The following is a 21,798-nucleotide window of genomic DNA, read 5'->3' as shown; positions in this document are numbered from 1 at the left end:
GAGTTAATGAGGTGATTGCCAGTAGTTCATACACTGGGCTTTAATTGTGCACAGCTGAGTTAGAGTTGGGGAGGTGGGAGATCAAATGATGTGCTCGTGTTTGTGGTGGGTTTTACCTGTCTGCATGGATGGACTCCATTCTGGTCCCAGTATGCAGTAAACTAATTAGAAAAGACATAAACAACCTCTTTCTGTTTGTGGTGGTTAGGCTTGCTTCTTCTGTAAAGCGTTATGCTGCCCTAAATTGCATATATCCAAATTCTACATTTAAATTTTGAAAAGCTTTGTAATACACATATACACCTCCTTACCGAAAAAGATGCTGCTGTTGACACGTTCTGCCGATTGTTTAATGAAAAAAGTTTGAATCGATTTTGAAACATTTTTGGAATTATATACTTTCACGGTGGAGATACAGCCGGTGATATAACGATGAATTCCTGCGCAGTTTCACCGTATAGGGTTCGAAGCTATAAGCAGCAAGTGGATTTCCATCATAATGATCCGTACTGGAACTCAAATCACTAATCCCTTTTAATTTTCGTCTGGTGGACAAGGTTATAGTTAAAACTACACTTCCCACAGTAGACCGGAGGACTGTGCTGGAGAGAATCGGAAAGCCCCGAATGAAGGAAATATAGTTCGTTATTTAACTTTCATTTTCACTTTTTGTGCTGACTAACTGTGACTTACATTCGTCAAGACGATCGGACTCTAAAAACACAAAAGAGAGGCTATTAAATGTCCACGTTAGCTGGATAATTTACCCTAACAGATAATAATTTCATTTAGGTTATTATAGGGGTGTAAATATCTACATAACCGAGTTTACACGATGACTTCCTTAGACATCCGCCCCGAGTCGCAGAAACAGGTAAGCTTCTCTCTTTACAGCACATGATTCACAGTAATTCATTTTACTGCGATATTTACGTTTTGCAATCAGTATTTCGGGTCTTTATTGAATAATATTTACGAAGAAACCAAAACGAAAGGAAAAATTCAGGCGACGATGACTGTTTTTTGCAGTCAACAGCTAGGTATGAATGGGCTATACTGTTTATTTAGTTCGCCTTACTTTGAACAGGTAAACATTTTGGAGACTTTGTTGATAAGATAAAAGCGAATAATACAGCAGTACGAAGGGCTTGGAAATACGCAATTAATATAATGGTGTTTATTTTGTCATGATAAACGGACGATCTACAGATTGGGTTGAGTTCAAGAACAAACTGCAACTGGCGTGTGTCTGGTGTGTGCAGCACAAGCTTTATTTTTCTGTTTCATGATTATTCAGGTTGAAGACTTCTGCAAGCAGCTCACTAAAGAGGTGACTTTTCCTGCTATTTTCAGTTTACTGGGAAATCAGGTGACTTTGCCATCTATAACCATAATTTTCTTTGCTGTTCTTTCTGCTTCCCAGGCAGAGTCGCTAGTCTCCACATTTTTCCCCCAGAAAATCGCGGAGATGGAGACTCTGCTTCAGGTAGGTAGAGGGAGGGTTGGATAATCGTGACAGGCTGTTCTTTTTGGCATGTTGTGTTGTGTCACCTTCTTGTAACCCATCTTCTGTGCCCCTTGAGGCGTCCCTGGGTGTTTCTGCAGAGGACCTCTCATCCCTGATGGCACCCCTGGACATCCCCATTCCTGACCCCGAAAAAGAGGAGCTGAAGAGGAAGAAGAAGGAGGAGGTGCGTTGTGTTGACATTAGCACCACATTAACATGGTTGTGATGTGCTTAAAATATCTTCATCAAAGGACCATCAGTTCAAGTGGTGCACAACTAAAGATCCAGAAGGTTCACGTCATTTCAGGGAAAATAACATTTTCAGATATAGCTTTACCCATCCATGACTGGATAATTGTATGCGTAGGTGTTCAGAGACACTTAATACAATATAGCAGGAAGTAGGGGTGTGTGATTTGACAATATTGTGAATGATTAAAAAGTCTCCATGATCTGCCTTTACTGCAAGATCGTTAATATTGCTCAAAAGTGCACATTCTATCAGTGGCGGTTCTATGGCTCATACATGCAGCTAAAGTTGTTTATCAGCCAAATCCATTTCGACATACTAGTAAACCGGTAATAGCAAACATTAAGTAGTGCCTTGGATTTCATCCTTTCTCCCTTTCGCAACATTGTCCTACCATGTAATGCACAACATGCTACACATTCCCTATTTGGCAACGTAGTGGCATGGATGACATGGAGGAGCTGGTCCCTAAAAATAATTTGGCATTGGTAATATGGAACTTGTATGGATTTTTCAAAACTGATATGGCAGAAACCACAGCTATTTTAAAATAGAAGAATTAGTTTGGTTGTACTGTGCAGTAACTTGCAAGATAGTCTTAAAAACTAACATGGAAAAGAATCATGGTAAGATTGTGGATCGCGATCCTGCCTGAAAAAAATCTTGATATATGATATTTTTTGCCATATTGCTCCCTCCAATCAAGAAGGCTACCAGAGACTGAGGAGAAACTTATATTAGTGCCATTTTAATTCTGATCATCATTCACTTTTTATTCCAAGAGAGAAGCCAAGGAAGGGAAGAAAGAAAAGGATAAAGACAAAGACAAAGAGGAGGAGGAGGAAGGTAAAAAAAATCATTATAATCCTTATTCATTATAAATAGTGGGTATTGCAGTGGTTCAGTTGATGTCAGTTACTTCACAAGTGTGTGTGCAGCTTTAATGGCCATAGGTAACCACAGGACATGGCACTGAGGGTAACTGGCATATCTAAGTCACCCATGGTGTATGATGGTGTCTTTGTGCTTATATGTGCCCTGTGATGGACTGGCAGCCCATCCATGGTGAACTCCAGCCTTCTGTCCTGTGCTGTCTGGGATAAATTCTTATTTTAGGTAGTTCTTCAGAACATTTGGATTTGTTTGCTTATGAATGCTCAATGTGTAAAATGAGGAGTATTAGGGTATATGACCGCTCGAGAAACGGAAAGGCGGGCACTGGAATTCTGTTGTGTGTACTGGTGCAGTCCCAGTGTGAAGTACCTTTACCCCTTAGCTGTCTCACGTTGCCCCGGTAGTAGTTCACGTTCTTGTGTTTTCCCACCTGACCTCATCGCTGGGTCCCATGTTGCCTGGCAGGTCCATCCTGTGGCCCAATCGCCACTAACGAGAGAGTGGAGCATCTGCTGAAGGAAGTGAAGCCGCACATCCAGACGCTGAAGGAGAAGCTGAACATTGTGAGTTTGCCCTCGGCTGCCACACGGGCAGTGAGCAGCACATGAAACACGGGCAGTGCAGCACGACCTTGGACAGGCAGCCAAACTTGAAGACTTAACGGTTCTTATGGCAAACTTGTTTTCCTGTTTGTTTCAGGTGTCAATGTGGATCCAACTTCAGATTCCCAAGATTGAAGATGGGAATAATTTTGGTGTTGCTGTGCAGGTCAGTCTTGTTTGGTATTTATTTATTACTCTATATAAAATGCCAAGTATTTTACTGAGTTTAGAGATATTGAAGTATTGATACATATTAATGACTTTGTAAGTAGGAAATCACAGCCCAAATGGTAGAGCAATTTTAAAAAGTTTGTGTTTCTGTCAACCATTGCATTACAGGAGAAAGTGTTTGAACTGCTGACCAACACTCGCACGAAAATAGAGGGATTTCAGACGCAGATCTCAAAGTAAGACTGAGGCAATGATTGCAGTGAAATACCATGTAAAGTCCGACACTGACACTAAGTATGCAGAAAAGCACTCAGGGAAGCGGTCTGCTGTACAGAGCTGCTTTCTGGCATTTCCGTGTCTGCTGTCACAACGCATTCTGGCTTTGTTGTCAGGTATTACAGTGAACGAGGGGACGCTGTGGCCAAAGCCTCCAAACAGCCTCATGTGGTTAGTACCAAACAGCCCTTCAGCGGTGCAAATATCAACTTTACGGAGAGTATAAAACGAGTGATCATGTATAACGACAGTATTGTAATGCTGGTGTAAAACAGGGCTCGCTAGCCCCAGGTCTGGAGACCCACCCTGCACATCTTTGGGTTCCCTCTCATTTAAGACACAAGATTCTACTTCTCTGCTAATTGCCACCCATTTCTTCAGTTGAATCAGGTGTGATGGAACAGGGAGAGAACTAAGCTGTGCAGGACTGGGTCTCTCTAGGACACCCCTGTGCTAAAACATATCCATGCTAAAGATACAACATGTTGACATCATTTTAGCTCTAGTACTTGTATGTTTGCACTTGTGTTGTGCCTGAGAGTTATACCGTTGTTTGATTTTAGGGTGATTACCGTCAACTGGTGCACGAGCTGGACCAGCATCAGTACTGTGAGCTGCGCGTTGTGGTTCTGGAGATCCGAAACACTTATGTAAGTCTTCACCTCTCTCTCTCACTTTAGACCAGTGCTGCCAATGTTAGAGATGTCAAGGGTCTAACAGATTATTAAAGATGGGACTTTCCTGCAGTGTAATTTGTAAACTAACTGGAGTATCTGTAAACCACAACTGATTTTGTCGCCTTTACTACCCCCAGGCCGTGTTGTATGACATCATCAACAAGAACTATGACAAGATTAAGAAGCCAAGAGGAGACTGCAAGGCTCTCATCTACTAACACACACACAATCACACAGACAAGCACAGACCCAGAGTGAAACCATAACCAGCAGGTAGCTTGTTAGCCACTGTCTGGGTAACTAGATACTTTGGGTTTTAATACACAGGCTCTCATATCACACAGCCCATGACTCTGCTGTATTCTGTTTAAATTTTATTCAGATTTGCAAATAAAGCAGTGACTTCCCAGAGTGTCCTCAGAAAATCATATTGCTACACCATCTAATATAAAAACCACAGAAGGACCTCCTTTTGCCTCCAGAACCAGCTGCCAAGAAGATGTTTTCTTTATTACACCATTCTCAGTAAACATCAGACTGTGAAAATCCTGGTCTTGTGACTATTTCTGAGATGCTGGAACCACCACATCTCACACCAACAATTACACCACATTTAGAATCACTTAGATTAAACATCTTAGTCTTTATATTTCAGTGTTGAACCATATGTGAACATTCTGATCCTGTCTGCATGATGTATGCATCAAGTTGCAATTTCATTATTTGCTTTTTGGAGCAACACACAAGTGTACATACTAAAGTACTCACTGAATATACACATTTATTTTTAAATGTTCAGCAATTACATTATATTCAGAATTTTTTTCAGATTACACAAGTTCCCTTTTCTGCTAAACACACATTTGTGGCACTGTGTAGTTAAGCTCATGAATGTAAAATCAATACTACCAATATCTGCTACATATTTCCTTGAATGTGGCTAACTAGCCAATCTATTTTGTTTTACCTTATCTAGATTGTAAGGTTTCTGTCACAAAATGTTAGCATTGAATAATTCCTTGAAGTGTTCTGGGCAATATCTTTGCAAGTAGACATTCATTTTTCCTGGGACTCTTTTATCACCAGACAGACCTTGAAAAGAAAAGGAGAAAGAGGGATTACTGAAACACTAACAGGCCAACTAAAAAACAGATAAAATGAATTGTCATTACAAAAAGAAACAGTCAAAAACTGGTCTTAACTCTAGGTGCATTAATATGGCTAGAACTTTTTTTTCTGGAACCTTAACCTTTTCTCCCCGAACCAGGGACTTTTGTCGCGTTCACATTGCAGGAACTTGGCCCGATTGTAGTTGCTCAGAGGAAGTTCTGGAACCATTTTATAGTCCCTACTACAGACCAGGTACTTTTCATTCTGGGGAGGCACTTACAGCCATAGCTTGCTGATTGGTTGACCACAAACACCCCTGCTAACCTGGAACTTATCCAGAATTGCAAAAAAAAAGATAGAGCAAAAATTGAGCAGATGGAATTATTTTTGTACCTCAATTACATTTAATGAAATTCATTAGTCATGTAAGTAAAATTATATGTGTAGTTTAACCTACAAACTTTTTTTAATCTCCCATGCTTATTTAGCATAAACATCCCAGTTTTGTTGTGTGGTGTGGAAGTGACACATGAAAATGACCAGGAGCTACAAACGTTCCTGGTCGAGATAGCCCAGGGACTTGTAACCAGGGACCAGGTTCCTGAACTTCAGTGTGAAAGCACCTTATATAAGATTAAAGTCCAAAGCACAACACAAGACACTGATAATGCTCTTTGTGTCTCACCCAGCCTATGGGCAGTCCTCTCAATCTTCTCCAGCGCAGAATGCATCTCTTCTCCGTCCGGAACCAGAACTTCTATTTCTCCAATGCAAAACCCAAAATCAGCTTGATCTAGATCCACCCGCACTCCCCCCAGGTCGGTGTCCCCGTCAAGTCTGAACGAACACCGGTTGGTGGTGAACACAGCAAACGGCAGCAGGTTAAGTTTGCCCAGCCACGACGGAAAACCACCTTCACCCGATTCTTTTTTCCCAGGCTTCATCTCTGTAGCTGCTCTCTGATCATATCTGTCAGCTTTTTTCTGCTCTTCAGCCTGCTCAGTATCATGCTTTTCATCTCCACTACTCTCTTTTATGACTGCTTCTACTTTAGCTATAATCTCAGGGAGGCTGGTTATCTCTCTGTAACGAGAGCACAGGCCCAGTTCTGGGTTCCCACTTTCCTGCGTCGGACATTTGAGTTCCCATGATCCCTGCCGGCAGCGCAGCCAGACATCTCTGAGGGTGAGGTGATGGGCTGGGGTATCAAAATACTTATCTTCAAACTGGCACTGCCCAACACACACCGCTGCAGAGAAAGACAAGTCAGACTTACACAGAAAGAGACATTTATGATGCCGTTTCTCAGATCTCTGCACAGAAATACTCTACCAGAGTCTGACTCCTGGACACACCTCCAATTTCTCTTAATTTGTCCTGGATGTTGGCATCACACACAAACTTCCTCTCCACTTCCACACTCATCGTATCCTAAGTAGAAGCAGTTAAAAAAAAGAAAAACAACACAAAATTAACATTTAGACAATCAAGCAAGTCTGATTTATGTATTAATTGTAGAGAATATCGTCTGTTGAGATTAGAATATATAAAAATAATTTAAAATATTCAGTTAATAAAATCACAACATCGTTCGCTAATTTCCCAAACCGTTGCAATCTCGGTTTCCCAATAATGCATGCTGACTAACGAATACTCATTAAAGAATAATGATACCATAGTTTATTTTTTACTTGCTAGAGTATAATACGAGCAAATTAATGTATACATCACCGGTAATAAGAATGCAAACTGTACCTGTGACCGCGGGATTTCAAACTGGCGGAGTAAGGACAGCCCTACGCCAACCTTATCGGAACTATCGACAGGTGAGTTATGTGACTAAGCCTCAATCCATCAAAATATACAAACAGGAAAAAATTGTATAAACAATTGCCCAATCTGGTATACTTTTAACTTAAATAAATTGCTAATGATATGAATTACAATAAAATCAAAACGCCGTTAAGTGGCAGAGGGCTTGCGGCGGTAAAAAAAAATGCATCGTGACGTGCATGCGTCATGCGTCGTTTCATGCGCCTCTGACTCCTCCCACCACGGCAGACGTTCCCCGTGACCAACGAGAGCCTCCTGAAAACAGCCGGACCGTTTTACTAAAAGGCTGAGACTTCGCTTATCTTACGATGGTGGCGTTTCCTTAGTTTATTAGTTGTACTAAATAAATAACAGCAACTGAAACTCTGGTTTATTTTTTTTCCCACCAGGGGGGTATTCCAGAAAGCAGGTTATGTGACATACCCGGGTAAGTTTAAGGGTAAGTTAGTGGATAACCTCAACTTTCGGTTCCAAAAACGGAGGTTAACTTTCTGGGTATGTACGTAACCATAGCAGCTTACTCTCTGAAGATAACCTGCTACTGAGCAGGTTATGTTCCAGGGTAAGTTTGTTGCAGAAGGTTACTGAGCATGGCGTGCCCTTTTGATGACGATCCTGTGAACGTGGAGGCATAAATTATACAAGGTTTTTTTCGCCGGGAGAGAGTTATAAGACCGCGTATTGATGTCTTGTCATTTCCTAATGATTATTTGAAAAAGCGTTATCAGTTTTCAAAAGAATCGTTCATTTACTTAACATCTCTTGAAACCGCATATTGCAAATGTCACAAACCCAAACCGCGGGTCTGCGCTTAGCACAGAAAACATTCTGTGCATAGCACTTCGGTTTTTTGCGTCAGGGCATTTTTTGTACAATATGGGCGACGCAGAGCATATAGGAAAGGCAACTGTGTGTAGAGCCGTTCGCACAGTATGTCTGGTACTTAACGCTTCTTACACACGTTTATACAGTTCCCTGTCCATAAAGCTCTGCGTGTTATTAAAGAGGAATTCCACAGAGTGGTAGGTTTGTCCTTTGTAGTAAAATCTATGATGCATATTTAATATATAGTCATACTATTTATATCTATAGCCTACATGTATTCATCCTGCACACACACACACTTGATACTTCCCTATATGACTTTCTATTTCAGGGTTTCCAAATGTAATTTGGAATACATGTAATACATGTAAAGTGACAATAAAAGGCATTCATTCATTCATTCATAATTGGGTGCATTGATGGCACCTACATTCCTATTAAAGCTCCTTCAATAAATGAGGGAGACTATGTTAATAGGAAATCTATTCATAGTATCAATGTGCAGGTAACTTGATTTTGTATCCTTAATTTTTTGCCTTGTTAAAATCATCAAACTCATTACTTTTTTCCACTAACTATAGGTAATCATTACAGGACAGTACAATGCTGGTTACCACTGGTTGCCCTCAGATGGGGTAAGGGGAGGTGGTGGTGGGCCCCCGCCAGTTAGACGGGCTTCAGCCTTTTTTCTATTAGCTACATGACAGAAAGAATATACTAAATCGTGTTTAATAAATAGTTCAGTGATCGTGTAATCAAATATTACCTTTTGTGTTTCATTTTGACTTGGCTCAAAGTTCTTCTGGCTCCAGAAGGATTACACCTTATTAAATAAGAAACCATATATTCCTAGTCGATACACATTGTTATTTTAACCTAAAGAAATGAATGGCAGGAAAAGTAAATGCTTTCATAGTGATTTAACAGTCAAAAGGATGCGGAAGGGTTACGTGTTTAATCATTTTGCATTATAATAAAAGGGGAGGCGATGTCAAATTTGCAATTTAATACACACGCATTTACTCTGTCCGTTATTTATTGCCAAGCCAACTCTCTTTCTTTAGCCGATGCAGCCGTATTGCTTTTTTCATTATTATTGGCTTGAATTCCTCATATGCGTGCATTGAAACTTCCAACTCCGCCTATGTGAAGTATGCCGCTCTCTTTTTTTCACTTTGATTTTCCATTCTGACTCGTGAAATCGGCGATCAATTGAAAACGTCTTTATGTATGCACGGTGCACGCGCATTAACTCTGGGTAACCAATAGGAGGTTGATTGAACTTACTCTTCTCAGGTGTTTTGGAACCGACATACTCATGGTATGCGGGTTTGGGGTATATCAACCCAGAGGTTAAGATTTACCAAATGGTAAGTTAACCAAGCTTTCTGGAATACCCCCCAGTACAAATGACGCAGGCCTGCCGCATGTTGGCTGCCCCACTTAACACCATTGTGTTGGTAATTAACATCTCCACACCTCCCAAACGTCCACTCCTATCGACGTAGCTGACGGCTCCTTTTCTAGGTGCTCGTCAGATTCTTTGGTGCTGCATTTCTTTCCCAAACAGCGAACCCAGGCGCTCGTAGCTGCAGCGTGCTTTGCGGTCATTTCCCGCAGCACGTGAACCTGCAACCCGCAGGTGGGACCCATTGAGAGGATGGCGGTGGGAGCCACCGGGACGGGCCGAGGCTTCGTTGATTCAGACCTGATGGGTGCTCACGATTCACCTGCTGCAGAACGTAAGGTTTCCATTTTAAAATCCATGTTATTTTCTGAGTAAAAGGTGTTCTTAGCCGTTGATACCTTTTCCAGAGACGGCTGTGTGAACGTAGTGTAACGGGCAGGTACAGCAACACATGGGACACGTAGAATTGAAGTCCCATGTACTGTAATAAAAGCAAAACAAAAAAGTAATGTACTAACTTGGGACATCAAGATCAAATAGGATGCAGAGCCACCAACCCAGCAAAAGACACGGTGCTAAATTTCTGCACACCCCATACAGTGGAAAACGTACTTAATTTATAACCGTTTAACAAGCCACGATTTAGTATCTCAACTGCCAACCTTTCCAACTTCTAAAGCGTGTGACGTACTTTTGGAGTATATTAAAGGCGTTTCGATCATTAATTATTATTTCGATCAATTATTATTATTACTATTATTATACCCCCAAACCTCTGGCGCTAGTACCCCTAGCTCTAAACTTTACAGCTAAAGGAGGGCAAAATAGAGGCTGCAGGAGACGCAGAATCCTAAACTAGTGTAAATCGCTCATTGGTAAATCATGGGATAGAAACATCTTTTATTACTGTTCAGTGGATTTTGCGGTTTAACTTCTCAGTATTATGCATTTTTCCCTTCATCTGTCGGGGCAGCTGTTCTGTGTTTACTAACAAAGAAGTGGGAAAAATATGGAAAAGGGGGAATAGGGGAAGGGCGGTGGACACACGCGGAGAAAAAAAAACTAATGAAGGAGGGGACACAGGCTGAGAGAGGAGCACGCTGCAGTGTGTCGCTAGCCAGGTAAACACCTTAATTAGATTGCAATTAAAAGCGCTCTTTAACTGCTCTCTGGGCTCCGGTAACGGCATGCATTTGAGAGGCCACCATGGTTCATTGTACACTGGGACAATGTTAAGGAGGAAATCTTAAAACTGAAGTCTCCCTCTGTTTGGTTGCTCCCAGTTTCATCGATTCTCAGCACTTGGATTAGTATGTCGGACAAACTTTTCACCAGATGGAAAAAAAAATTATTTGCATTGATATTTATTAAATACATGCATAATTAGAGCGTGCGATGATTGGAGGGGTTGCAGAGGCTCGATGATGGAGGAGTGCTGGTAGAGGGGTGTTCGGATATGTCCTTTGCGCCTTTTTAAGGCACGGATTCTGGCCATGGAGCCGCTAGAGGCCTCGGTCTCCTCACAGGACAGCGGCCGGTGCGGGGTGGGTTGCACGGCCGTTTGTGCACCGGCACCGGCACCGTTCAGAGGGAGAAACTAAAGATCGCAGCTTTGGATGGGAGGAGAGCCGTGCGTCGGTACGCACGCACTGGGCTGAGAGAAACTCCACATTGTCGTTTATTCATCTTCAAGTCATGAGACCTGCCACGGTAATTCATTTACGCACCTACTTAAATGACACTGCAGCGGAGCGTCTCGGCTGCCTCTTAAGATTGCCAATAATAATTATATATTATAATATAATTATAATGAAATAACGTATGTACTGCTCTGTCAAGCTAAAATGTGAAAGGTTGGCTTTTTTGTCACTTGATAATTTGAAATGTATTTTAAAATATTTGTCCTATATTTTTATGTCTTGTGTAAATTGAGGGTAACTGTAAAGCAGATGTCCTAATGCATACCCGATGCACCCCAGGGTGGACCATAACCAGGAAATGGTAGTAACTTAATTTTACAAAGTATAATTATGTCTTCATTGCTTTCATCTGGTTCTTTCTGTAAGTTCAGCTGCTTAGGCAGAGGGTAGGACAGCTCTGCTTTTCTGGGGGTGTCTGTGCAAAAATCTGTTATCCAGGTTACTGGTACTGCTTCGAAATCACGTGGTGATTTTGATGTGCCCAGAATTGCTTTTAGATTACAGACAGGTATTTGGTTAAAAAGCAGGCTGGGGTGCTGTTAATTGATTTTTTTTCCCTTGTAGTTTTTGTGGAGTGTAAAATATAAACTATAATTAAGAACTGTTCAGGAGAATTCCAGTTATTAGAGTTCTTCATGCTTGAAAACTGAGTAGGTATTTAATCTGATACTGTGTTTGTCAGCCTTTTGAGAGGGAAGGACTGTTTATCTCAAGTTAAAGGATGATTTTCTTGGAGATGATTTCTCATGTTTTGAAATGAAATGCGGACAGTAGTAGACTAGCCTCACTGTAAGGTTTTGGTGTCTTTAGCATGTTTTTGTTGAGTGAGGCGATGGTGGTGTTTGTTTTTCTGAATGTTAGGGCTTACTTTTGCTTCCAGAGGCTCACTGTAGGAGACTAACGACTACATGTGTAGGTCAGAAAGCTGGAACAAGTGGGCTGGCTTGTGTAACAGAATCTGTCCCCCTGTTAAATGATGCATGAATGCGCTCGATCCTCCCTCAGTTTGGGGAAACAGCCTCACCCGACAGCCGCTCTTGTTGTTTCTCTGGCTTGGTGGCATGTGGACCTCTCCTGCCATCACAGTAGCCATGGTGTCCCACCCAAGGTCTTAATTAACCCGGAGGAGATTAGAAGCACCGCACAAGGTTAACTGAAAAGGGCTGAAGTGTAAAACCTGCCACATGTGTCAGAAGTATGACCCTACTGATTAAAACATCAGAAATGGATAGTAAAGTTGCTCCTTTTTCAGTATTGTAGTAACTGAGTTTTATATGTGGGTGCCAATGGAGTAGTTTCCCTTGTGGTATGGATGTTTGTCATCACCGTGAGAATGGCCCCATCTTTAGTTGTGTGATTAAGTGGGCTGCTGTTAGTAATTTAACTACCACTTGGTGGCTGTCCAGGATTCTGCCAGCCAAGCCTGACAATGGCTGAGCTTTTAACGTGCTAAAGCTTGCTGTTAAAAATGCCATGTGTTGGCATCTAAGGGGGTAACTCAAAACCAGGTCAAAGCCATGAGAGGGAAAAACTTCATGTTGGCCACAAGGTTGAAAGGGAAGATTTTGGTAGAGTGCCACTGAGGCCAGGATAAGTTGATCCTGTCATGTTTGGTGCAGGATTTAACTGAAACATCATGTGTTTGTCAGGACACAGTGAAGGAAGATTAGCTTACTTCTTGACATTGGCCACACAGACTAGGGCTTGGCGATATATCGACATTATATCGCGCATGCGCAATAATCACTAGGGCTTCAGATGACAGACGAAGCATTTGATCATGCACCAGCTTTTTCGTGAAATACGGACATTTATTTACGCCCACAATTTAAGCAGTTTAGTAGTATAGCTAAATTATTAATGAGGCTTTGTATGACGTCCAAAAGTCATTATTAGTATAAATACAACATATCCTTATGTTTCATAAATGTCAGACTTTGAACTGCAAAAAGTACCACCACACCGCCAACGTCTTTTTACCTTGTTTATCCAGAAGATCTCCTCTTTTAAAAGATATCGTGGCTGCTCTTCTTCACCGCGGCTTCAGTGCATATTGCACTGAGGTATACAAACCGTAGTATACCAAACCGTAGTATACCAGAACAGTATTATGTGGGGTGCTCCGCTAATCGAATTTAAGAAATATAAAGTTTATACAGATTACTAACTTTTGGGTACCACAAAACGCATCTCATTAATATTTTAGCCATACTACTAATCCTCTTACCAAATTATGGGCGTAAATTACTGGCCGTATTTCACGGAAAAGCTGGCGTCCGGCCAAATGCTCCGTCTGTCATCTGAAGCTCTGGTGATTATTGCGCATGCGCGATATAATATAGATATGATATCGCCCAACCCTGACACAGACTAACACACAGTTGGGAAACCCCAGGCAGTCCAAGTTTTTGCTTCCTCTTAGCTCCTGGTAGGGCAGGAATTTTGACTGTCTAGCAGGGAGATGGGAGCAAAAACAAGGACTGTCTGGGGGTCTCTAAGGACCAGTTTGGGAAACACTGCCGTAAACGGCTGCTGGTTCCCTCATTCAGTGCTTCTGTGCCCCTGTCAGGGTGAGATGCCTGGTGGGACACTGGTCTGGTCTTGCCCCCTGTGTTAGCAGGATCAGGCACTCCCAGGAGGCCATGGCTCCTCATCTGGCTGGGTGACACAGCGTGGCTCCTCTCTGCCTGGAGTGGCTGCTGGAAGCAGTGTGAGTGTGTGCGCGTATGTGCTGGCCAGCCTCCTGAACTGCATGCGGGCTTCTGGTGATGTCACTTCATAGGGATGCTCCATCACACTGACCACAGTACAGCCTTCAGCATGCAGGTGCTGGGTGGTGTTCATCGAACCCTGCCTGGTTGGACCGTGGGTTTAGAACACAGTGATTCCTGTCTGCAGCATTCCCATCATGCCCCTTTGAGATCAGTCTACTCCCCCATCCCCCCCCCCCCACATGAAATGCTTTGGGGCTGAATGGTTTCTTTACATTTGTGGCTATAAGATGTAGAGCCAGTAACCAGATAAGAGAACCTAAAGCAGAGGTGCCCAACCTTTTTTAACTCAAGATCTACTTTTCAAGTGTGCAGTGTGCCGAGATTTACCAGTTCAAATAGGGCACCATAGCTATTACTCTTTTACTCTATTATTACTCTAGCTATTGCCTTTCTACATAGTTAACATGCACACAGCAAATCCACACAAATCCAGGTAATTCTCCAAATTGAAAAAGTGTAAATACATGTATTTCTCTACCTTAGTGGGACCGCTGGCACTGGGAAGATGCAGCAGGTAAAAATTGACTGCTGTGCTGGTAACTGACTTTTCAGTTCTTGCACTTTTTGGCTGCATATGGCTATTTTAGCAGGGAACTCGGTCTCCTAGCTGTTGTGCATTGTTTTGAAATGCCGCTCCAAATTGCCCTTCTTCAGTAAAGCCACGCTCGCATATAAGACCTATGGACTTTGAATTTGAGTAAACAAAAAAAGAATCGTCTTCCCACTCTGAATGAAAATATGTTTTTGATCTCTTGGCTTCTGACATGTTTTCTTGCTAAATGTTTACAGAACACGATTAGTTGCACACTGAAAAATGGGCACGGACACTTGTGACGCACAATTGAGAATTGACTGATCAACTGTTTCGGCACCCCTGACATAAAATATATTCCACTTAAATGTACCTTTTCTTGCTCACTGTGAACTGTTTGTGGTTAAATCCATTAATCCCAACAACCAAATTACTTCAACAAACTTACAACATTAAGTCTCCTTTCTAATTTTTCCTAGTGAGTGTAATGAAGTCTAATAATTACATTTGCATTATGGCAGTTCATTTGAATAAGTAGGAAGTCCTTGGTTCATTCCTGTCCTACGATTTCCAACAAAGCTATAAATTCAGAAAGATGGTGCCATTGCCCTGCTGTCATTTTTGTATTTGCATTTTTTGTTCTGTTTTTCCACATATCTGTGTTATTCAATAACTCCCCTTTCCCCTTTGTACAGGCTATACCAGTATAGAAAGACCATTCTGAAGACAAAGCTAAAGAACAGGTGGGAATATATTTTTTCCCCATCTCAGTCCATCTTTGTTGTCCATTCCTGTCTTATTGTATAACATACGAGTATATCAGATGGCCTCCTATTTCACAGTGTTCTTGTGTGACATCTCTCCCTCTCTGTCAGACACACACTGAACTTCATAAGACATCTGAACTGCACAAAAGCCCCACAAGAACAACCTGACCACTAGGAAAAACCATACAGACCTTGAACTAGATGAGTTTCTGTGTCCCAGAAGTCTTAAATGTAACGTGTGCCTGGAGATGTTCTCTCCTAAAAGAAAATTGAGCGTCCATCTCTGTCGGATGCAAACAGGATCTTCTGAAAACCATGGTGAAGATGACACTAAAACCCCTTCAACTTCCTGTCCAAAGCTAAATTGGTCTCCTGGTTACATGTCAAGCAAACCCTATCAGTGTGCACTTTGCTGCGTCTCCTATAGCTGCTCCATCAGCCTGAAGAGTCACCTGAGGTCAGTATTGCACCAGACGCGCAGCAGAAATGCTGACCGTCCATCTAGCTGTACAACAGAGAATTTGAGAAACGCTAAAGCTAACACCTCATCTACAAATTGTGCTATAAACTCTGCGACCAGTATGTCCACCTCACCCTCCATAATGTTCTCGCTCCACAACGCCAGTGCCAGCACTAGTGCCTCCACCATCCCTCTGCCTCGGGTCACATCGCAGCAGGAGTTTCTGTCCCTGTCCATTAGCAGCCTTCAGACGCAGAACCAGAATCTAAATCCAGGTGCACCTGGTCAAGTTTTGACTCCGAGTTTGAGTTCTGCGCAAGTTCTCTTGGCAGAAAAAACCCATGGCATACAGAATTTGGGACTATCAGTAGAATTTTCTACAGCCCACTCAACCTCATCTGAAGAAAAGATGATAGAAAAAGCAGAGGACATTGCAGAAGGTGTGGATGAGATAGTATATAAAAAAGCCAGTGACAGAGTGCATTTGGAGCCAGAGAATGCAAACTTGTCACTGAAGGACACTTATGCAGGCCAGAAGATAAAAGAGGAGTGTGCAGGGAGCAAGGGCATCGGGATCAGAAGTCCCCTAAAATATACCAAGAAGGGGGGCGTTCAGGATGGAGAAGAAAATGGGATGGGTGGAGAGAACACAACAGACACAAAAAATTATGGAGTGCAGATGCAATTTAAACCGTGTCAAAATAGTGAACGGCAAATTGCAGTACCTTGTGAAGCGGTTCCTCAAAGTCCATTGGCATTCCGATCTTCTCGTGACACAATCCTCCCTCAGAGTGCCCCACTGCCTTGTAGCACATCCCCATCCAGCAACACTCAACTTAGTACCACAAACTTTCAATTTTCCCTGAGACCCAGCAGCAATCTGCAGAACTCTCACACTGACATAAGCGCAAAGCACTGCTTAACTGAGAGTCTCGAATTCAGCTCTGAAGACAGAGCCGTAAAACCACATTTCACACTGCCTGGAACTGATTCTAAACTGTCTGAGGTGGCTCTTCAGGATTATACTGGTGTGGATCTGAAATCTTCCCAAACTAAACCATTGACGCTGTCAGACTTTCAATCACAGGTGTTACGGGCTTTCCTTGAGTCCCAGAGCCAAGCAGATGTAGCTGACCCTTCCCAGCAGGATTGTGAGGAACTGGCCAGGGAGGTGGGACTCAGTGTGGTGGAGATCCACACGTGGTTTGGGGATGTTCAAAAGACTAAAGAGCGACAGAATAGCATAGAAGGGAAGGATGGCATCCATCCAGTCACTATTGCAGTTGACCACAGTAAAGATATTAGGAAGAGGAACCATGATAAAAATGTAAACAACAGAGAAATTGGAGGCCAAGAAAACTTCTGTCACACTTCTGAGTCAAACCAGGAAGAATTTTACACTGTGGCCACTGTAACAGATGAGGAAAGTCAAAGCAGCCTTGAGCAGGACGAACAAAGCAACCTAGTCAAAGTAGGAAATCATGATGAGGAGGAAGTTACAGGGGAAGGAAAGGTACTCCTGTCAGATGAAGATGAAGACGACAGGCTAACTTTCAGGAAGAGAAAGTGGAGGAGCAACATGATTGTAGAACAGGAACTGGTGAATATTAAGAAGGAGAAGCTGGATCCTGATGTAAACCTGGAGTTGGGAACTCTGTCAGACTCCCCTGCTCCTCCACTCTCATTTGAACGGGGCAATCTGTCCAGGATCACTACTGGTGCCTCTCTCCCTTTTTCCATTGCTCCTGTCATCACACCATTCTTAAGTCCTCATATTCTCTCACTACCACCTTCGGTGGTTGGATTGGGGATTTCTAAAGGTGCCAAACCAGATCAAGGAAAACGCCCAATCCTACCCAGACCGCTAGCCACTCACCTCTTTTGTGATCCCTTGAAGGCACCACTGCTTGCCAGACACACAGCTCCATGCCAAACCCCATATGGCAAAGATGACAATGAGTCTGCCCTAGACCTCAGTGTTGGAAAGAATTGCAGCCCAGTGTCAGCTCCATCCACTTCTACGTCTGCTAATAAGATCCCAGAGCAAAACCAGTTATTCAAGAGACTTGGATTGAATGCAGTATCAAAGGGCGCTCCTGAAACATCAGATCTTATTGTGGTCCATGTCCAACCTAAGGGTACATTTGCAGCATCCATGTCTCTCAACGGTAGCATTAATAAAATAAACAAGGGCATCAAGACTGCAGAGCAAATCAATAATGGTAAGAGGGAAAAAAAGAGCAAAGGAGAACAGCAAGAAGAGAGGAAGTATACTAGTAGAGATATTCAACTATTACGGGGGCGTTCCAGAACAATCATTCAACCTGAACAGTTAGATGTGCTCTATGGTTGCTACTTCAAAGAACCAAATCCTGCAAAGCATGAATTTGAGCGGATATCAGAATGGGTCAAACTTCCGAAGAGGGTTGTCCAGATTTGGTTTCAGAACATGAGAGCTCGTGAACGGAAAGGGGAAGTCCGCTTTCTTGGCAGTGGCACACTGGCAGCTGTGGGCAAGCCTCTGATAAAGTTCACCTGGCCACTTTCATCACCGGTCTTATCTAGAGGCACAAATCCAAACACGGGTGACCGCAAACTCTGTAGGGTAACGGCAGATGTTAGTTTAGTGGATTCTTGTGTAAAAACACCACTTACTAAAGATGTAGAGAGAGAGACCAAAAGCTTTGCTAATGCAAAACTTATGCCTTGCTCCTCCTCAGATGTCAAAAGTCTCACAGTGTCAAAGACTGGCACACAGCGATCTTCTCCTAAGGCTAAATCCTTTACCAAAGCCTCAAATTTCTCTGTCCCATTTGCAATAATAGAGACTCGCCCTCCTCGCTCACCTCAGAAATGCAACAGAGACAAAGATGATGAACTGCATGATAAGGTAAAGGAAAATAATGAGGAAGATGAGCCAGAGAGTCATATTTCTGGGCCAGGATCCACCAGTCGAATGGCACCAAAAGTACCCCTAACACCTGTGGGCAAGCACTCTGATTCTCAAAAACAACGTGGTCTCTACTGGACTACCAAAGCTGCGTTAAGTATGAACACGCCAAATGAACAGATGGGGTTTCCCTCTCACAATTATTTATCCAGAATCTCAATGTCAAGTCCACCTGTGTTCTCGTCCAATCCAGGGATACAATGCAATAGCAACCTGCAGCAATGCATTCCTCGCCGACCACGGACTCTCCTTACCAACTTGCAACTGTCCATTCTACAGTCGTGCTATGAGATATGCCCTCATCCAAATGCAGCAGAGTGTGAGGTAATGGGCTCGGAGCTGAAGCTGCCTCAGAGAGTGATACAGATATGGTTCCAGAACACCCGAGCAAAGGAGAAGCGCTGGTATCTCCAGCAGGAAAAGCAGGTATGACCCATCTTGCTAGCTGTGCAGCTTGGTACTTCCACAGGTACTTGATGTTGATTGTATGATATGTGAATGTGTTTTCACTCTCCTCCTCTTTCTTCTTTTGCAGATGCTTGATACAAAGGACTTGTCATCCAGAGTAAACTTTGGTTCAAGCGGCTACCTTGAGTACAGAGCACTTCGGGCTAATCGCCCCATCTTACCCAAACCAGTTCAGTTCACGCTGCTGGTATCATCAGGACCCTCTGATGTGGGCCAGTCAAGTCATGAGGCTCTAAAGGGAAGGTGTGAGGTATGCAGAGTTGGGTTTGAATCCAGAGCAGCGGGAAGAGTTCATGTCTTCTCCTCTCAGCACCTATCTGCATTGAAAGCCAGCAACTTTGGACAGTTACCCTCCCATGTTAGCAAAGGTACTAGCATAGGTTCTGGTACTGGTTCTGGATTGCCAGTGGTTTCACCTCTCTCTCCAACCAGTGGTACAAGTTGATACATTGATTTTAAGGTGCTGAAAGAGACCATGGACCCATGGGATCTTTGCTTTTCAGTGGAGAGAAGCATTTGTATGTTTTTGTATTCTGTTTGACATCTGCAGGATCCAGCTTAGTACTAATTGAGTGGTACATTGCTAATGGTATTAAAACTCCATATACACAGTGGTGTCATTTTAACCTGGTCCTGGGTTCTGGTCATGTTAGTAGCTTTCTGAAAATATGCTGAGCTGGCAGAACTAGGCTAGAACTTGGGCTCCTACTAACAGTAGGAGCTGAATGCTACTTGCAGGGTGGGAGGAAAATAAGAGCCCAGTTTTAATATAGTGGTTTAAGCACAAAACATTTGCTTAATTGTTGCAAACTGTCAAATAAGCACAAGCTATATCAGATAAAATATGCAGTCCTTGGACTATAAACCAGCAATATGTTAACTGTGGATTTAAGAAGTAAAATGAAAGCATCAGTCAGTCGTTCCGATGTTGAGGACGGCTAAGCCTAGTTAGGCCTAATTAAAATGCCTTTTCTGAATTAGTTGAGCTAACACTTGTATCATATTCCCTAGGTTTACCTTACTCAATTGATGGGTCAACAGCTGTAGCTGTATATAGACACAGAGTATTGAGGCCAGTGGCCTGCAAACATGAAGCGCTTTTCACTTTACAAGATGCATGTCAGCTTAAAGAGAAAGAGAGGCCTCTTCACTTGCATCATTAATTGAAAATCTTACCCAGCAATCATATGACTTAACAATTTCTGAGACTAATGTTGCCAGTGTGACGGCAGCGTGTTTAATCAGTTGCTTAATCGTGAGTTTGTGGTGGGCAGCTTATCTGGTGTCAAATCGTCCTGCAAGGCACACATCCAAAAATAACTAGGGGCCAATGGGAAGAACTAGCTATTCCTATGACAATCCAGCCTAGTTCTGACTGCACACTGCTGGAAAAGGCACTGCAGGTCCACCTTCTCTGGCGTTACTCAGGCTTGTTAATTCTACCCTCAAGATGTGCTTGGCTTAATAATTTGGTGAAGGCCATGTATGGATGGATTATGGAGCTGTCAGGAAGTAACCCGTGTGAAATCCGGTCCCGGGCTTGAAGCGGTTCCTCTCCTGTACACACTTGTGACGATTAGAGACAAAAGCAGAGTATGAGGTGTTATAGGTAAAAGGTTGAGGTTCCCACGTAAACTGTTCTGGCTTTGTCGGAGAAGCCTAAGTGATGCATTTTTATCACATCATACAATATCAGCCTAAGATCTGCTACTGTTTTTACCACCAAGTCTGGGGGGGATCCCTTCACTGAACACCAAATAACCATATAAGGACCAGAGCTCACCACTGCAAAGTCATACCCTGGAACAAAAAATCATTGAGCCAAAGTCTTGTACTACATATAATTAAAAATATTTTTGTGCCAATTTAGGAAATTTTGTGGAAAAATGTGTACATATAATATGTCAACTTGTAAATTAAAATCATTCTTTGCAAATCCTTCTCTTAGTCAAACATTTTCCAATTTAATGAAGTTAAAGACATTCTTCATGCTTCTCACTGGCAGTAGTCCTGACAGGCTTGTTTAAACCAGTACCAGACTGTGAAAAGAGAGCAGGGGTTTTGTATATATTATTACATGTTTTCTCCCCTGAGGTATTCTAATGTGTTAATGAGATTGGGGTCATTCTGGTGTCCTGTAAGGTAGCAGACTCACCTTTGGATATGTAATACATTACTGCAAAACACAAAGTGAACAGTAAGATGGTGGTGAGAGACAAAACTAGCTGATATAGAAGAGTGCATATTTTAATTTCATTAAGTTGAAATGCAGAGCAGTATGACAGTATGACAATTGTAAATTTTCTTCTATTTTCATTGAAAAACCAAAAAATATTTAGTCTTTTAATACAAAATATTGACACACTAATTTTTGTTTTGATCCTGTCCAGGTTGAGTGGAATGGATTTAACTTGATTACCTTTTGTATTTATTATCCAGACATGGTAACATCACCTTATATTGATGGTAATGATAATACGAAGTCATTTTATGATGTCTCAAAGTATAATGTTCTGTAAATCGCTGCAAACGGGGAAGCGTAGCTCTGGTGACCAGCAGCGGAACCGTGCTCAGAGCCTGCAGTCAGTCCTTCA

At 42.5% G+C, this 21,798-nt stretch overlaps 2 protein-coding genes and 1 long non-coding RNA gene across 4 annotated transcripts; 2 read left to right on the top strand and 1 right to left on the bottom strand.

Moving 5' to 3' along the window:
* Window positions 1–537: 537 nt before the first annotated feature.
* Window positions 538–4,786, top strand: psme1 (proteasome activator subunit 1). Its single transcript, XM_023805845.2, has 11 exons — window positions 538–874; window positions 1,298–1,330; window positions 1,424–1,486; window positions 1,584–1,691; window positions 2,540–2,603; window positions 3,117–3,214; window positions 3,351–3,419; window positions 3,593–3,660; window positions 3,817–3,871; window positions 4,264–4,350; window positions 4,515–4,786. The coding sequence occupies exons 1-11, from the start codon at window positions 836–838 to the stop codon at window positions 4,593–4,595; spliced, it is 765 nt and encodes a 254-aa protein (XP_023661613.1). The 5' UTR covers window positions 538–835; the 3' UTR covers window positions 4,596–4,786.
* A 355-nt stretch (window positions 4,787–5,141) lies between these two features.
* On the bottom strand, window positions 5,142–7,522 carry thtpa (thiamine triphosphatase). The gene is made up of 4 exons (XM_023805847.2): window positions 7,243–7,522; window positions 6,843–6,918; window positions 6,173–6,736; window positions 5,142–5,469 (listed from the first exon to the last, which is right to left on the bottom strand). Exons 2-4 carry the CDS (start codon window positions 6,910–6,912, stop codon window positions 5,369–5,371), a joined length of 735 nt encoding a protein of 244 aa, XP_023661615.2. The 5' UTR covers window positions 6,913–6,918; window positions 7,243–7,522; the 3' UTR covers window positions 5,142–5,368.
* Window positions 7,523–9,551: 2,029 nt separating this feature from the next.
* On the top strand, window positions 9,552–19,406 carry LOC111840714 (uncharacterized). 2 transcript variants are annotated; one of them, XR_011992329.1, is made up of 5 exons: window positions 9,582–9,605; window positions 9,766–9,887; window positions 15,255–15,302; window positions 15,435–19,162; window positions 19,272–19,406. It is a non-coding gene; the product is annotated as an uncharacterized lncRNA (long non-coding RNA). The 2 variants fall into 2 exon arrangements; XR_011992328.1 differs by having other exon boundaries at window positions 9,552–9,887.
* The last annotated feature ends 2,392 nt before the right edge of the window (window positions 19,407–21,798 follow it).

Source organism: Paramormyrops kingsleyae, chromosome 1 (assembly GCF_048594095.1).
Source record: "Paramormyrops kingsleyae isolate MSU_618 chromosome 1, PKINGS_0.4, whole genome shotgun sequence".
NCBI classification, from domain to species: Eukaryota; Metazoa; Chordata; class Actinopteri; order Osteoglossiformes; family Mormyridae; genus Paramormyrops; species Paramormyrops kingsleyae.
The sequence above is the reverse complement of the archived record's forward strand: the minus strand, read 5'-3'. Positions and strand labels throughout refer to the sequence as shown.

Bases quoted from the DNA above. Each gene is read 5' to 3' on its own strand.
- psme1 (XM_023805845.2), top strand. From the start codon at position 836: ATGACTTCCTTAGACATCCGCCCCGAGTCGCAGAAACAG. The intron at 2,604-3,116 runs GTAAAAAAAATC...GTTGCCTGGCAG, and splicing joins CAAAGAGGAGGAGGAGGAAG to GTCCATCCTGTGGCCCAATC. The intron at 4,351-4,514 runs GTAAGTCTTCAC...TACTACCCCCAG, and splicing joins TGGAGATCCGAAACACTTAT to GCCGTGTTGTATGACATCAT.
- thtpa (XM_023805847.2), bottom strand. From the start codon at position 6,912: ATGAGTGTGGAAGTGGAGAGGAAGTTTGTGTGTGATGCCAACATCCAG. The intron at 6,737-6,842 runs GTGTGTCCAGGA...CTTTCTCTGCAG, and splicing joins CAAATTAAGAGAAATTGGAG to CGGTGTGTGTTGGGCAGTGC. The intron at 5,470-6,172 runs GTGAGACACAAA...TTTCTTTTCAAG, and splicing joins GAGGACTGCCCATAGGCTGG to GTCTGTCTGGTGATAAAAGA.